This window comes from Carcharhinus amblyrhynchos, unplaced genomic scaffold (assembly GCF_965287045.1).
Source record: "Carcharhinus amblyrhynchos unplaced genomic scaffold, sCarAmb.v2.hapA chromosome_360, whole genome shotgun sequence".
Classification (NCBI taxonomy): Eukaryota; Metazoa; Chordata; class Chondrichthyes; order Carcharhiniformes; family Carcharhinidae; genus Carcharhinus; species Carcharhinus amblyrhynchos.
Window position 1 is genome coordinate 23472 of NW_027650100.1, and position 15474 is coordinate 38945.

At 53.6% G+C, this 15474-nt stretch overlaps 1 protein-coding gene across 7 annotated transcripts in view; it reads right to left on the reverse strand.

The window, feature by feature from the left end:
- The window catches only part of tp53bp1 (tumor protein p53 binding protein, 1), a 71841-nt gene that overhangs the window by 23278 nt on the left and 33089 nt on the right, over nucleotides 1–15474 (reverse strand). For 4 of the 7 annotated variants that reach the window (XM_080183658.1, XM_080183652.1, XM_080183655.1 and 1 more), the window contains exons 8-12: nucleotides 14214–14398; nucleotides 12901–13015; nucleotides 8688–8782; nucleotides 5083–5303; nucleotides 979–2416 (exon numbers count right to left, since the gene is read on the reverse strand). In XM_080183658.1, coding sequence (XP_080039784.1) covers nucleotides 979–2416; nucleotides 5083–5303; nucleotides 8688–8782; nucleotides 12901–13015; nucleotides 14214–14398 — 2054 coding nt within the window. The remainder of the gene's footprint in view (nucleotides 1–978; nucleotides 2417–5082; nucleotides 5304–8687; nucleotides 8783–12900; nucleotides 13016–14213; nucleotides 14399–15474) is intronic. The other 3 variants (XM_080183657.1, XM_080183654.1, XM_080183656.1) reach the window with 3 other exon arrangements.

Below are 15474 nucleotides of genomic sequence, written 5' to 3' on the forward strand. Positions count from 1 at the left end.
TCAACAGAAAAGGTGCGGTTCGCCATTAGAGTCAGCTGCCAGAGTCGGTCACTCTCTCAAACACTCCCATCTCTTCTGCTCTTCGTCACTCTGTAAGGCTACATCTGAACGGCACATATTGTCCCACGGCCTCTAACCAAGCAATTTAGCCCCTAAACACCCGCTCTTGACCAGGAATCAAGGTCCCAGTGTCTCTGCTGCCTATTTATTTATTTCATTGGTGAGGGTTAATGCAGCCCGGGGCGGTGGGGGGTGCAATTTAATCCGTATTATTCGATAGGATCCCAAGGGATCAAGTGGAGGATTGGTTTCAGATCCCACCTGATTCTGGTTCCTGTGGGGGGGGGGGGCTTACCAAATCTCAACCCAAATCAGCCCCTTCTGCCAGGAACGATCACTCACTTCCATCAGTGGGGTGTGGAGCGAGCCAAGGGATGATTGATATGACTGATGCTATCTCATCGTTCTTTGCCTCGCTACAATCTCCACACCCGTGACCTCAGCATTGGGCCCTCACCTTTTCTTTGACTTTACCCACCCGGGGTGCCACCCTGGGCAGTGGCACAGTGGTTAGCGCCGCTGCCTCTCAGCGCCAGGGATCCGGGTTCGATTCCCGGCTCAGCTCACTGTCTGTGTGGAGTTTGCACATTGTCCCCGTGTCTGTGTGGGTTTCCTCCGGGTGCTCCGGTTTCCTCCCACAGTCCGAAAGGTGTGCTGATTAGGGTGCATTGGCCGTGCTAAATTCTCCCTCTGCGTACCCAAACAGGTGCCAGAGTGTGCGCAACTAGGGGATTTTCACAGTAACTTCATTGCAGTGTTAATGTAAGCCTACTTGTGACTAACAAAAAAACTTTAATAAACTTTAAACCCTTCTATCCGACTGACCTCAACTTTTCAACAGGGTAAGTGTGTTTCCCTGCCCTCAATCCGATATTCTGACTCAGTCATCACCAACGTGGATCTTACTGAAGTACCCACCACCAGAACTGTCCAGAAGGTTCTTCACCGAATGTTCCGGTTGTTGAAGATCAGGAACTCCTTTGTTCCGAATCTTCACGTCCGGTTCCTGCTGACTGGCTCCCTGTGTCTTTGGAGATCCCATCGACAGGTCGACGCCGCTGGCTTTCGCCAGTTCCTCAGCCTCCGGTTGGTGGGGGTGTCTTCCCGGGATTTTCGCCTCTTGTCCGGGGGATGCTTCGCTCTGGCTGCCCGGGTTCTTCTGCTCCTTAAAGGTCTCCTCGCCTTCCGCTTGCATCTTGATGACCAACTCTGCCTGCAGCTCCTTCCCAGCATCTGTGACCTCCCCACCTTGCAGTTGCGAGTCTTCAATCAAACCTTCCTGGTCTCCCGAAGAGACCAGGCTGATTTTCTCAGAAGATTCCGGAACCTTCTCTCTCGGTTTCTGTGACGCTGATTTGCCATCCTCGTTTGGACTCTGGCCAACGGCCCCACGGCTCTCCGCAGCCTCTTCTTCCTCGATGCCCCGGTCTTTGTTTCCCGAGTGTTCGGGAGCCGGAATGAGGGGACGCTCGGGGTGGGAATGGTCCGGATTTGCAAGTACAGGAGCATGGAAAATTCCCTTCAATTTGACAGTGTCACTGATCTCCTCCTCCATTGGTTCCTCGTCTTCCTTTGGCTGTCTTTCCTTCTGGAGCGCTGCGGATTGCGTTTGGCTTTGAGAAAGTTCCAGGTCGAGGGAAGCTTCTTGGACCATCCCGTTGCCCTCCTCTTTTGGGGGCCCTTTTCCTGCGTGTTCGTCGAGACTCAGGGACGCGGGTACCTTCTCTGTCTCGCCCATTGGAGTTTCGTTCACAATTCCTCGTCTCACCGTGACAACATTCCTGGGCGGATTGCCAAACCCGCGGGATGAAGCAGTCCAATGAAGGTTCAGTGGCTCTCGGCAGGGGAGCGACAGCACAGCCGCTCCTCCTCCACCCGGCTCGCCCTCTCCGTCCTTTCCCTCCGGCTTATCAGCCGCTCGGGCAGAGGAATCCTGGGCTGAAGCTTCGGGAGGACAGGGGGGCTGCGCTTGGCTCTCCTCCGTCATTCCCAGATGGAAGCTGCGGCTTTCCTCGGGCTGGGCTTCCTGGCTGGTATCAGCGCCAGCTCCTTCCTCGATCTGGGTGGCCTGGCTGTCCTCAAAGCCGGAGGCTGGGCTCTCCTCTGTGTCCATTGGCAGCTGGCACTCACTGGCCGACAGCTTCAACTCGAAGGGTTCCCCCGCCCGCTCGTCCAGCTTCTTCACCCCGATCTCCGACCTCCCCTTCCGTCCCGGATCCTGCTGCTCACCCTCCACCTCGCTGTCGGACGCTGCCACGGCTGGTTTAGGGGGGTTTCCCGTCAGAGCGGCTTTGGGTTTAACCCTTACAACGCCGCTGGCGTTTTCTGACAGGCTTGGGGTCGGCATAAAAATATCCTTCAAAAATAAATTTAAAAAAAAAACATTTTATTGTGAATATTTCACTCGCCAGGGAAATTAGCAGCTCATTCAGAAAGCACGTACATCTATTGTGTAACGCAACCTCGCTGAGCAAGGTAGAGTATTGCCTCTGAGATTTATGTGAATCATCAAGGTTCATATTCCACTGCAGCGCCGAGGGAGCGCCGCGCTGCCAGAGGGTCAGGGCGCCGAGGGAGCGCCGCGCTGCCAGAGGGTCAGGGCGCCGAGGGAGCGCCGCGCTGCCAGAGGGTCAGGGCGCCGAGGGAGCGCCGCGCTGCCAGAGGGTCAGGGCGCCGAGGGAGCGCCGCGCTGCCAGAGGGTCAGGGCGCCGAGGGAGCGCCGCGCTGCCAGAGGGTCAGGGCGCCGAGGGAGCGCCGCGCTGCCAGAGGGTCAGGGCGCCGAGGGAGCGCCGCGCTGCCAGAGGGTCAGGGCGCCGAGGGAGCGCCGCGCTGCCAGAGGGTCAGGGCGCCGAGGGAGCGCCGCGCTGCCAGAGGGTCAGGGCGCCGAGGGAGCGCCGCGCTGCCAGAGGGTCAGGGCGCCGAGGGAGCGCCGCGCTGCCAGAGGGTCAGGGCGCCGAGGGAGCGCCGCGCTGCCAGAGGGTCAGGGCGCCGAGGGAGCGCCGCGCTGCCAGAGGGTCAGGGCGCCGAGGGAGCGCCGCGCTGCCAGAGGGTCAGGGCGCCGAGGGAGCGCCGCGCTGCCAGAGGGTCAGGGCGCCGAGGGAGCGCCGCGCTGCCAGAGGGTCAGGGCGCCGAGGGAGCGCCGCGCTGCCAGAGGGTCAGGGCGCCGAGGGAGCGCCGCGCTGCCAGAGGGTCAGGGCGCCGAGGGAGCGCCGCGCTGCCAGAGGGTCAGGGCGCCGAGGGAGCGCCGCGCTGCCAGAGGGTCAGGGCGCCGAGGGAGCGCCGCGCTGCCAGAGGGTCAGGGCGCCGAGGGAGCGCCGCGCTGCCAGAGGGTCAGGGCGCCGAGGGAGCGCCGCGCTGCCAGAGGGTCAGGGCGCCGAGGGAGCGCCGCGCTGCCAGAGGGTCAGGGCGCCAAGGGAGCGCCGCGCTGCCAGAGGGTCAGGGCGCCGAGGGAGCGCCGCGCTGCCAGAGGGTCAGGGCGCCGAGGGAGCGCCGCGCTGCCAGAGGGTCAGGGCGCCGAGGGAGCGCCGCGCTGTCAACAGATTTCCTTCCCTAAAGGATATTAGTGACCCAGATGGGATTTTTGATCCAAAGACCTTCAGTGCAGAAAGAGGCCATTCAGCCCATCGAGTCTGCACCAACTCTCCAAAAGAGCATCCCACCCAGTCCCTCCCTCCGCCCTGTCTCCGTACCCCCCCTGCATTTATCGTGGCCAATCCACCTGACCTTCAGGGCTAAGGACTGTGGCGGGAAACCCACACAGACATGGGGAGAACGTGCAGACTCCGCACAGCCAGTGACCCAAGCCGGGAATCGAACCCGGGTCCCTGATGCTGTGACGCAGCAGTGCTAACCACCTTGTCACCGTGATAGTTTTGTGGTCACTATTACTGAGACCAGCCTAAGATTCCAGATTTTATTAATCGAGTGTTGAGAGACATTTGTGCCAGAAATACAAAGTAAATTCAGGGGGAAGGTGATGACCTAGAGGTATTAACACTAGGCTATTAATCCAGAAACTCAACTAATGTTCTGGGGACCCGGGTTCGAATCCCGCCACAGCAGATGGTAGAATTTGAATTCAATAACAAAAAAAAAAAATCAGGAATTAAGAATCTACTGCTGACCATGAAACCATTGTCGATTGTTGGAAAAATCCATCTGGTTCACTAACATCCTTTAGAGAAGGAAATCTGCCATCCTTACCCGGTCTGGCCTACATGTGACTCCAGAGCCACAGCAATGTGGTTGACTCTCAACTACCCTCCAAGGGCAACTAGGGATGGGCAATAAATGCTGGCCCAGCCAGCGACACCCACATCCCACACACAAATAGCCCAGACGGAGAGGCTGCACTTGGAATATAGTGCTCCGTTCTGGTCACCACACTATCAGAAGGATGTGGAGGATTTGGAGAGGGTCCAGAAAAGATTTACCAGGATGTTGCCTGGTATGGAGGGCATTAGCTATGAGAAGAGGTTGGAGAAACTTGGTTTGTTCTCACTTGAGCGACGGAGGTTGAGGGATGACCTGATAGAAGTCTACAAGATTATGAGGGGCATGGACAGAGTGGATAGTCAGAAGCTTTTTCCCCAGGGTGGAAGAGTCAATTACTAGGGGGGCACAGGTTTAAGGTGCGAGGGGCAAGGTTTAAAGGAGATGTACGAGGCAAGTTTTTTTTTTTACACAGAGGGTGGTGGGTGCCTGGAACCCGCTGCCAGGGGAGGCGGTGGAAATGGATACAATAGAGTTTTAAGGGGTGTCTGAACAAATACATGAATAGGATGGGAATAGAGGGATACGGTCCCCGGAAGGGTTTTAGTTCAGTCAGGCAGCATGGTCAGTGCAGGCTTGGAGGGGCCGAAGGGCCTGTTCCTGTGCTGGAATTTTCTTTGTTCTTTGATATTCAGCAGCATCTGTTCACAGAGGAGATTGACGACGCTGCAATGTTTTACCACCTCTCTGTGACTGAAGCTCATTGGACACCGAGGTTTCAGAAACCCAAAAGGAGCCCCGAGCACTTACATGGGATAAATCTGGCGGTGTTGGCACAGGAATCAAAGAGCCCGCGGTGAATGCGGGAGCGGTCACTGACACCGGTGTGGAGGACTGCGGGCCGGGGAATGGCGCCTGCGCTGTCTGCTCCGCAGGTTGGTCCATTTCCATCGGCTCTTCATCTTCACACGGGCTTTTCCCCAATTGGCTGGGGTCTGCGGGTGGCAGGGAGGTATCCATTGGCTCCTCTGCTGGAAAGGAGAAAGGTTAAATATTATCACAGGCAGCATTCCCTCTCCTAGTCAGACACTAAGAACATCTTTTTCTGCAACAACAAATGATAGTTTTTGTATTAGATCACAAGCTACCCACCATTTCAATTGGTCTGGCACACTATCTAACCCCATGCTGTACCTGTCCTGGGAGTGTTTGATGGGGGACAGTGTAGAGGGAGCTTTACTCTGTATCTAACCCCTGTGCTGTACCTGTCCTGGGAGTGTTTGATGGGGACAGTGTAGAGGGAGCTTTACTCTGTATCTAACCCCGTGCTGTACCTGTCCTGGGAGTGTTTGATGGGGCGACAGTGTAGAGGGAGCTTTACTCTGTATCTAACCCCGTGCTGTACCTGTCCTGGGAGTGTTTGATGGGGGACAGTGTAGAGGGAGCTTTACTCTGTATCTAACCCCATGCTGTACCTGTCCTGGGAGTGTTTGATGGGGGAGGACAGTGTAGAAGGAGCTTTACTCTGTATCTAACCCCGTGCTGTACCTACCCTCGCATCCAAACCTAGTGTGTTGCACACTCGTATCTCATGTGCAGATATAATATATGTACTTCTGCTAGTTCCATTAATAACTGGCCCCCTTACCCGGTGTGGGCTGAGATGTCGGGATAGGGGAGCCTATGCAGAGCTAATTCATTCCTACCGAGGGAAGGACATCACTGACCCAGAGCCTCAGGTCTAGGGAGGTTTACATTCAGTCAGGGGTCGTTCTGCATCTAAGCAAAACAGCAGGCTCAACTGTGACGCCTGTCACAGTCAAATATCCCACAGTCTGGTTTTACATAGGAACGGCCACTGAAGTTTTGGCATCAGGTCCTACAGAACTGCACACCTGCAAAGCCCAGAGTGTATAGCAGAGGACGAGGCCATTCAGCCCATCCAATTTCAGTTTTACACGAGCCTCCAGTCACCTCACCAACATTTCTTTCTATCCCTGACTGGGCAAGGATGTTTCTCCAGAATTCCCCCCTGGATGTATTTACTCCAATCTCGTATTGCTTCGGGCTCCCACAACAAGCAGAAATATCTTGCTATCTGGAACGTGGAGATGGATAAATATTTGAAAGGGACATTTTTGCAGGGCTGTGAGGTGGGGAACAGGGGGAGTAGGGTTTTTTTTTTAAGATAATCCCTTGTAACTGTCTATCGGGATGGACTCACTCAGCTGCGGTGAACAGCCACAGGTGTTTGATAGAAAGCAATGGTTTAAGTCGAGGGTGCAGCACCCTGCTCTCCAGAAGAATCCAATTCTCATCCTAGCATCCGGAGATGAGGGGGTTAGACTATGAAGAGAGACTAAATAGTCTGGGTCTGTACTCGTTGGCGTTTAGAAGGATGAGGGGGGATCTTATAGAGACGTATAAGATAATGAAGGGGGTGGATAGGGTAGAGTACAGAGATTCTTCCCACTTAGAAAGGACAGCAGGACTCGAGGGCACAGCCTCAAGATAAGGGGGGAGCAGTTTAGATCAGAGTTGAGGAGGAACTTCTTCACTCAAAGGGTGGTGAATCTCTGGAATTCTCTGCCCGTTGAAGTGGTGGAGGCTGCCTCGCTAAACATATTTAAGTAACGGGTAGATAGGTTTTTGACAGACAAGGGAATTAAGGGTCATGGTGAGAAAGCAGGAAAGTGGAACTGATCCACTTCAGATCAGCCATGATCTTATTGAATGGCAGGGCAGGCTCGAGGGGCTAAATGGCCGACTCCTGCTCCTATTTCTTATGTTCTTATGTAGTTTTCGAGTCCACCCCCATAGCCTCAGCCCTCCCTCCAAGATCTCTGCACTTCTCTCATTCCGGCCTCTTGAACATTCCTGATTTCTATCGCTCCACCACCGGTGGCCGAACTTTCAGCTGCCTGGTCTCCAAGCTCTGGAATTCCCTCTCTGAACATTCCCACCTCTCCACCACACTCTCCTCCTTTCGGACGCTCCTTAAGACCTACCCCACTTGATCAAGCGACACAGTGGTTAGCACTGCTGCCTCACAGCGCCAGGGAACCTGGTCCAACTCCTGGTTTGGGGTCACTGTACGGGGTCTGCACATTCTCCCCGTGTCTGCATGGGTTTCCTCCAGGTGCTCCGGTTTCCTCCCACAGTCTGAAAGACATGCTGGTTAGGGTCACTACTGACCCGAACAGATGCCGCAGTGTGGTGAAGAGGGGATTGTCACAGTAAATTCATTGCAGTGTTAATGTAAGCCTAGTTGTGACAGTAATAAATAGACCTTTTAAACATTTAAGCTTTTGGTCACCCGGCCCAGTATCTTATATGGCGCAGTGCCACCCTCACTTCTGTAATACAGATTAGGAGCAGGAGCAGGAGTAGGCCATTTGGCCCCTCAAGCCTGTTCCCCCCATTCAATAAGGCCAGGGCTGATCAGACTGTAATCACAATCCTGACTCTCCTCAATAACCTTTCACCCCTGCTCGCTAATCAGGAACCTATCTCGCTCTGCCTTAACAATATTCTAAGACCGGAATGTTCCGGCTGTTCACCCCGGTGAGATTTTCCTGTCCCGCTGCAGTGTACAGGAGATTTAACTGGGCACCAAACTCTCTGACCTCGCTGTAGTAGGAACGTGGCATGGGTGGCCAGTAAGATGGCACCCTCAGTTCCCCACTCCGCCCTGCAAAAACCTTCCCTTTCAAATACTTACCCATCTTCACAGCGGAACATTCCAGATCGCAAGATATTGCTGCTTGTTGTGGGAGCCCAAAGCAAGGGAGCTGTTGATGTGAGATTGGATAAATAAATCCAGCGGTGAACCCCCTTACCCTGTGCTTCCACTGCCTTTTCAGGAAGAGAATTCCAGAGACTCTGATAAGAAAATTCTCACCTCCTGTCTTCAGCAGGTATTTTGAAACTGTGATCATTCTACCACCTTCCCCCACCCCCAATTCAGGGTGGCACAGTGGGTTAGCACTGCTGCCTCTCAACGCCAGGAACCTGGGTTCGATTCCCGGCCTTGAGTCATTGTCTGTGTGGAGTCTGCACGTTCTCCCCGTGTCTGCGTGGGTTTCCTCCGAGCGCTCCAGTTTCCTCCCACAGTCCAAAAGATGTGCAGATTAGGGTGCATTGGCCGTGCTAAATTCTCCCTCGGTGTAACCCGAACAGGAGTGTGGCGGCAAGGGGAATTTCACAATAACTTCATTGCAGTGTTAATGTAAACCTTACTTGTGACACTAATAAGTAAACTTTAAAAGCTTGAAAAGCCTTACAATGCTTTATAAATAGGTGCTGTTGTAATCAGAGGGGACATTAATTGTGGTTTTGGTAGTGAGGTCTACGTCTTTGGAAGGAAAGAAGTGGGTGTAATATTTTCCGGAGTATTTCCGGGTGAGCACCGTTACCTAATTCACCTGCTTGCTCCGTTGGGCTGTTGGGAACAATGATGGGAGTCGGTCCGAAGGCCTCCTGAGATGGATCAATAACATCGTTGGAGCTTCTGTAAAAGAGATGGTACATCATCAGGGATGGCAGGCACAGAACCATTATTCAATCAAACACCACTGGGCAGGGGGAGGTTTATCACACCAGCCTGCACCAGCTCGACACCAAGACCAGCCTTTTGGAGGGAAGGCACCAGCGATGGCCTTTGCCTCAGAGACGTTTACAGCACAGGAGGAGGCCATTCAGATGCAGCACTCTTTCCAGATGTATCACAGCTTGGAATGGCTCCAGCTCTGCCCAGGACCACGAGTATCTACAAAGGGTTCAAAACTCTGCCCCATGCCCAAAGTAAGTAGTCTCACAACACCAGGTTAGAGTCCAACAGGTTGATTTGGTAGCAGAAAGGCGTTTGCTACCAAATAAACCTTTAACCTGGCGTTGTGAGACTTCTTACTGTGTTTACCCCAGTCCAACGCTGGCCTCTCCACACCGTGTCCAAAACCCAGGGGAGGCAGTGGCCGAGTGGTATTATCACTAAATTATTAATCCAGAAACTCAGCTGATGTTCTGGGGACCCGGGTTCGAATCCCGCCACGGCAGATGGTGGAATTTAAATTCAATAAAAAATATCTGGAATTAAGAATCTACTGATGAACTGAAACCATTGTCAGAAAATCCCATCTGGTTCCCTTTAGGGAAGGAAATCTGCCATCCTTACCCGGTCTGGCCTACATGTGACTCCAGAGCCACAGCAATGTGGTTGACTCTCAACTGCCCTCTAAGGGTAACTAGGGATGGGCAATAAATGCTGGCCCAGCCAGCGATACCCATGTCCCACAGATGAATTATAAAAACCCCTGCCCCGTGTCTAAGACCCCGTGTCCATGATCACTCTCATCCAATCCCACTCTCCCATCACCCAAGTTCTCACTAACCTACACTCCTCAACTTTAAAATTCTCATCCTCATTTCCAAATCCCTCCCTGGTCCAAGCCCCTCTCAGTAACCGGCTCCAACACGACATCTCCCCCATCCCTCCAAAAGGCGACGTTCGAAAAATCACAGCCTCGTCCTGAATGGCTCAGCCACTGGCCATTCACCGTAAACCTCTGCACCTATCAACTTGTTCCAAGTCAACTCCAAGCTGGTTAGTGCTGATATCACTGATTCGATTCAGTGTCACGTTTGTTTGACAACCTTCCCTGTGAATCCTGTTACAGGTGCTATATAAATGCAAGTTGCCACTTCATTGCAGAGCGTGGATGGCTTTTATGATGCTTAGACATCACTCGAGGTCTCCCGCACCCCCTCAGACACAGCAGGTAACACGCAACCCCACCCTCGTCAACCAAACCATCTCCAGTCAGGAATGTTCCTGCTAACTGGGCAATCCCTCATCGGGAGCGGGATAGGGACACACTGTAGCTGGTCTTCTTTGATGCAGGTACACCCGAACAGAGGGGTTAATCAGTACATCCCTTTACTCAACATCCTGCAGCCTAACATCACACAATGCAGGCACCACCTCACTCTGGTTTCTCCGTGTATACAGCGGCAAAGGACCTGCCACTGGGAGGAGGAGCGGCCAATGCAAATCGCTGCAGTATCGTAGCAACAAGAAACACGATGCCCTCCGAACATCCCCAACTCAACAGCTATAATTTACAGAGAGAGAGACACACAGACAGAGAGAGAGAGAGACACACAGACAGAGAGAGACAGAGAGAGAGAGAGAGAGAGAGACACAGACAGAGACAGAGAGAGAGAGAGAGACACACACACAGACAGAGAGAGAGAGAGACAGAGAGAGAGAGAGACACACACACAGACAGAGAGAGAGAGAGACAGAGAGAGAGAGAGAGACACACACACAGACAGAGACAGAGAGAGAGAGAGAGAGACACAGACACACACACAGACAGAGACAGAGAGAGAGAGAGAGAGACACAGACACACACACAGACAGAGACAGAGAGAGAGAGAGAGAGACACAGACACACACACAGACAGAGACAGAGAGAGAGAGAGAGACACAGACACACACACAGACAGAGACAGAGAGAGAGAGAGAGAGACACAGACACACACACAGACAGAGACAGAGAGAGAGAGAGAGACACAGACACACACACAGACAGAGACAGAGAGAGAGAGAGAGACACAGACACACACACAGAGACAGAGACAGAGAGAGACACACAGACACACACACAGACAGAGACAGAGAGAGACACACAGACACACACACAGACAGAGACAGAGAGAGACACACAGACACAGACACACACACAGACAGAGACAGAGAGAGACACACAGACACAGAGAGAGACACACACACACACACACAGACACAGAGAGAGACACACACACACACACACAGACACACACACACACACAGACACACACACACAGACACACACACACAGACACACACACACAGACACACACACACAGACACACACACACAGACACACACACACAGACACACACACACAGACACTTGAAGCCTTTTGACGACAATGGGTTGCAATGAGTCATCTTGCTCTCTGCGCAAACAACCTCAACATTAATAAATCCAAGCCTTTTTTTTGCTCTCTCTAATCCGCAGTTTCAGAATAATCAGACACAACATGTAGATACAGATCACAATGCTTCCTTGGTTAGGAGACCTCACGGACGCTCAGAGAGAGTGTGGAAAATGTTCAGCCCACTCACTCTCACACAGATGGCCCCAGAGGCTTTGCTTTAATATCCCATTCTGCAGTGTAATGCAGTGCTCCCTCAATACTGCCCCAGAGCCTGGCTTACAGTGCAGGAACCGGGCCCTCCCACACACACCCCGAGAGGCACAGACAGGACATTTAAATCCAGTCGGCACCGCAATGGCTCAGCGTGGCTAAAGTGGCCTCAGTTTTGCTTCACTGATAATCAGTTGGGGTGGGGACAGGGTCATTTAAAACCTCAAGGTGTGATCACCTCTGGCCTTTAACAAACCGCCGCAGGGCCTGTTTAAGCTTTAAAGTTTAAGTTTATTTATTAGTGTCACAAGTAGGCTTACATTAACGCTGCAATGAAGTTACTGTGAAAATCCCCTAGTTGCCACACTCAGGCGCCTGTTTGGGTACACCGAGGGAGAATTTAGCACGGCCAACGCACCCTAACCCGCACATCTTTCGCTCTGTGGGAGGAAACCCACGCAGACACGGGGAGAATGTGCGGACAGACAGACTGCTGAGTGCATCACTCTCCTCTCCCAGGCCCCCGATCTTAAAGGAAGCAGATCCCTCATCGAGCGACCACCACTGGGGACCTCGGGTGTGTTTGGAAAAGTTTACAAGTTGATTATTAATCTGTCTGGGCGTGTTATGAATGCACCTTCCTTGGTCATCAAGTCCTGGGCTGGGACTCGAACTCTGGCCCACAGGGAGGGACGCTAATCCCAATGTGCCACTAGACCACCTTCTAACACTCCTGTAAAACGGACAGGTTTAGGGAAGGAACTGGCTGTTGAAGACAAAGCCATCAATGGTGGGGTGATTATAATCAGGATTGCAAGAGAGGCCAGGGACTGGGGGAAATGCAGAGATTCCAGATGTTAAAGTTTGTTTATTGGTGTCACAAGTAGGCTTACATTAACGCTGCAATGAAGTTACTGCAAAAATTCCCTAGTTGCCACACTCCGGTTCCTGTTTGGGTACATTGAGGGAGAATTTAGCACGGCCAACGCACCCTAACCCGCACATCTTTCGCTCTGTGGGAGGAAACCCACGCAGACATGGGGAGAACGTGCAGACTTCGCACAGACAGTGACCCAAGCCGGGAGTTGAACTTGGGTTCCTGGCACCGCGAGGCAACAGTGCTAACCACTGTGCCGCAGTACAAAGAGTGATTACAGCTCCACCCACAGTGCAGACTCCACACAGTCTGTGACCTAAGCCAAGAATCGAAGTCAGATCTCTGGCGCTGTGAGGCAGCAATGCTAACCACTGTGCCACTACTGTGGCGCTGGAGGAGACAAATGTGAGAGAGAGAGAGAGAGAGAGATAGAGAGACAAATGAGGCCCTGGGGGAGATTTTGTCACCAGACTGGGTATACTCAATGTGTGAGGCACAGCCTGACCCTAGATTTCACCCAGCGACTGTATACCAAGCTCAGGTACTGGTGGTACTCACTCTGAGAGGCTTTCCTGTGCCAGCGTTTGTTGCCCAGAGAGATGGAGGACTTTTAAATGATCGACACGGCGTGACGAAACACTTTCACTTCTCACAGGAGTTTCTGCGCTGGGACCTGAGAGAGAGGAAAGCAGCAAGAACTCATTCCCGGCACAGGCTGGAAACTGGCAGCAATCACTAACAGGGCAGAGGCTGAGAGAGCTCATTCATCAACGGTTCACCCCATCCAATCCTCCAATTAATAACAACACCTCCCCCCCCCACCGCCGGACAATCAGGGGCAGGGGGGCCCTGAGGGGCATTCCTATTAAAGAGTTAAACCACAGTAACTGGATTGTAATAGGTACAAACATGCAAAAACAAATTCAAAGCATGTTCCATTTCTTATACATTAACATGTTCTTTTAGTCAAAGTCTTTAAAAGTCTGACCGTTTATCATTTTTACTGCGGGGAGCAAAGCTCAAAGATTCATTTAGTATTGGGAATGCTGTGGGAGAGCTGGATTCTCCAACCAGACACCCTGCTCCCCCCACCCCAACCTTCCTCCCCCTCCCTCCTCCACCCCTGCCTCCCCCCACCTATGCCTGCTCCCACCACCCTCACATCCCCCGCTCCCCCCTCCAACACGCCCTCTCACCCTCTCTCCCCCCGCCTCCCCCTCCACTCATGCCTGCTCCCACCACCCTCACCCCCTGACACCTTCTCTCCCCCCACCCTCCTGCCTCCCTGACTCATGCCTGCTCCCACCACCCTCGCCCCCCACCCCACCCCCGTGCCCCCTCACTCTCCCTTCCCCCCCACTTCCTTTCCCCCCTGCGCTGCCCACCCCACCTCTCATTCCCACCGGCACAAATGATCATTAGAGAGTGAGGGTGACTCAAGGAAGGCTCGCATTCACACGGTGCCTTTCCCAATCTCAGGATGTCTGGAATCTCATCCCAGCCGCTGAGGTGCTTCCTGAAGTGGGATTACTGTGGTAATGTAGCAAAGGCAGCAGCCAATGAGCACACAGCAAGCTGCACTGTCATAGGGTCATGTGTCCTTGTGACGTTGACTGAAGATGAAGATTGGCCAACGGCAGCATCCCCCCAATTCTACTCCGAAGTATCAGCACGTGAGCTTTCCCGGCGAGCGGACGGTGCAAGCGGAGCCTGTGTTTCACAGGCAGCGCCTGTGACAGAGCAGCACTCCCTGACTGGAGGCTCAGCCTGGAGTGGGGTTCACCTTGGGGATGGGGGGGTGGGGGTCTGAGCTGTGGTGAGCCGCAGGGGAGCGAGGTTCTGGACGCTCACACACACCACGAAAGACATACCTGACGGCGTTGGCTCCGGCGAGTCCTCCTTTGACGGGGCGATCTCGGAGTGCTCCGGGTCTGGATGTGACGGGGGCTCCTCGATCCGCAATCCGGAAGGCATCAGGAAATGGGCCGTCATCTCCTTGGCATCTCGCAGTTTCTCCAGGCACGGGGCTGCAGGCACGCTCGACGTAACCTCCGATCTGCAACAATCCATCAACAAGGTTAGGCCCACTCACTGGTGGCGGGGCGGGGGGTGGGGGTCCACGATGGTGCACACCAACTCAATCCAGAGTGAGGGGGCAGCCAGCTAGTTAGACCGTAAAAACAAAAGGGGGCAGTTTAGATCGGAGTTGAGGAGGAACTTCTTCACTCAAAGGGTGGTAAATCTCTGGAATTCTCTGCCCGTTGAAGTGGTGGAGGCTGCCTCGCTAAATATTTTTAAGACGTGGGTTGATGGGTTTTTGATAAGAGAGGGGATTAAGGGTTATGGGGAGAGGGCGGGAAAGTGGAACTGAGCAGCGACAGATCAGCCATGATCTTATTGAATGGCGGGGCAGGCTCGAAGGGCTAGATGGCCGACTCCTGCTCCTATTTCTTATGTTCTTATAACACGGCACCCCCAACAGTGCCACACTCTCACAGCACTGCGCCGGGAGCATCAGCCTGGAACGAGTGGGACTCGAACCTACAACGTTGTGATTCAGAGAGAGAGGGGGCGTTTAATCGCCAGTCCCTCATTGCCCAGGAGTGGGCGCTGCAGAGCCTTCGCACTGAGCCTCAGTCCACGTGGCAAAGCAGTCTCTGCCAAGCTTAAAGTTTATTCATTAGTGTGACAAGTAAGGCTTACGTTAACACCGCATTGAAGTTACCGTGATAATCCCTGAGTCGCCACACTCCGGTGCCTGTTTGGGTACACCGAGGGAGAATTTAGCACAGCCAGCGCACCCAAACCCACGCGTCTTTCACAGGAAAGCGGAGCACCCGGAGGAAACCCACACAGACACGGGGAGAATGTGCTAACTCCACAGTGAGCCAAGCCAGGAATCGAACCCGGGTCCCTGGCACCGTGAGGCAGCAGTGCTAACCACTGTGTTGCCCCAGGTCACTGACCAGGCGAGGGTGAAGGATGGATGGACACAAGACCAAATCAGGACTGTGCGTCACTCAGAGAGGAAGCTGGAGGTTGACGAGGCAGGACTGTACAGAGAGAGCAAGACTGCCTCGCTGAGGCACCCCCCACCCCATCAAAATTCACCTGGTCAGACCGGCAAGAAAG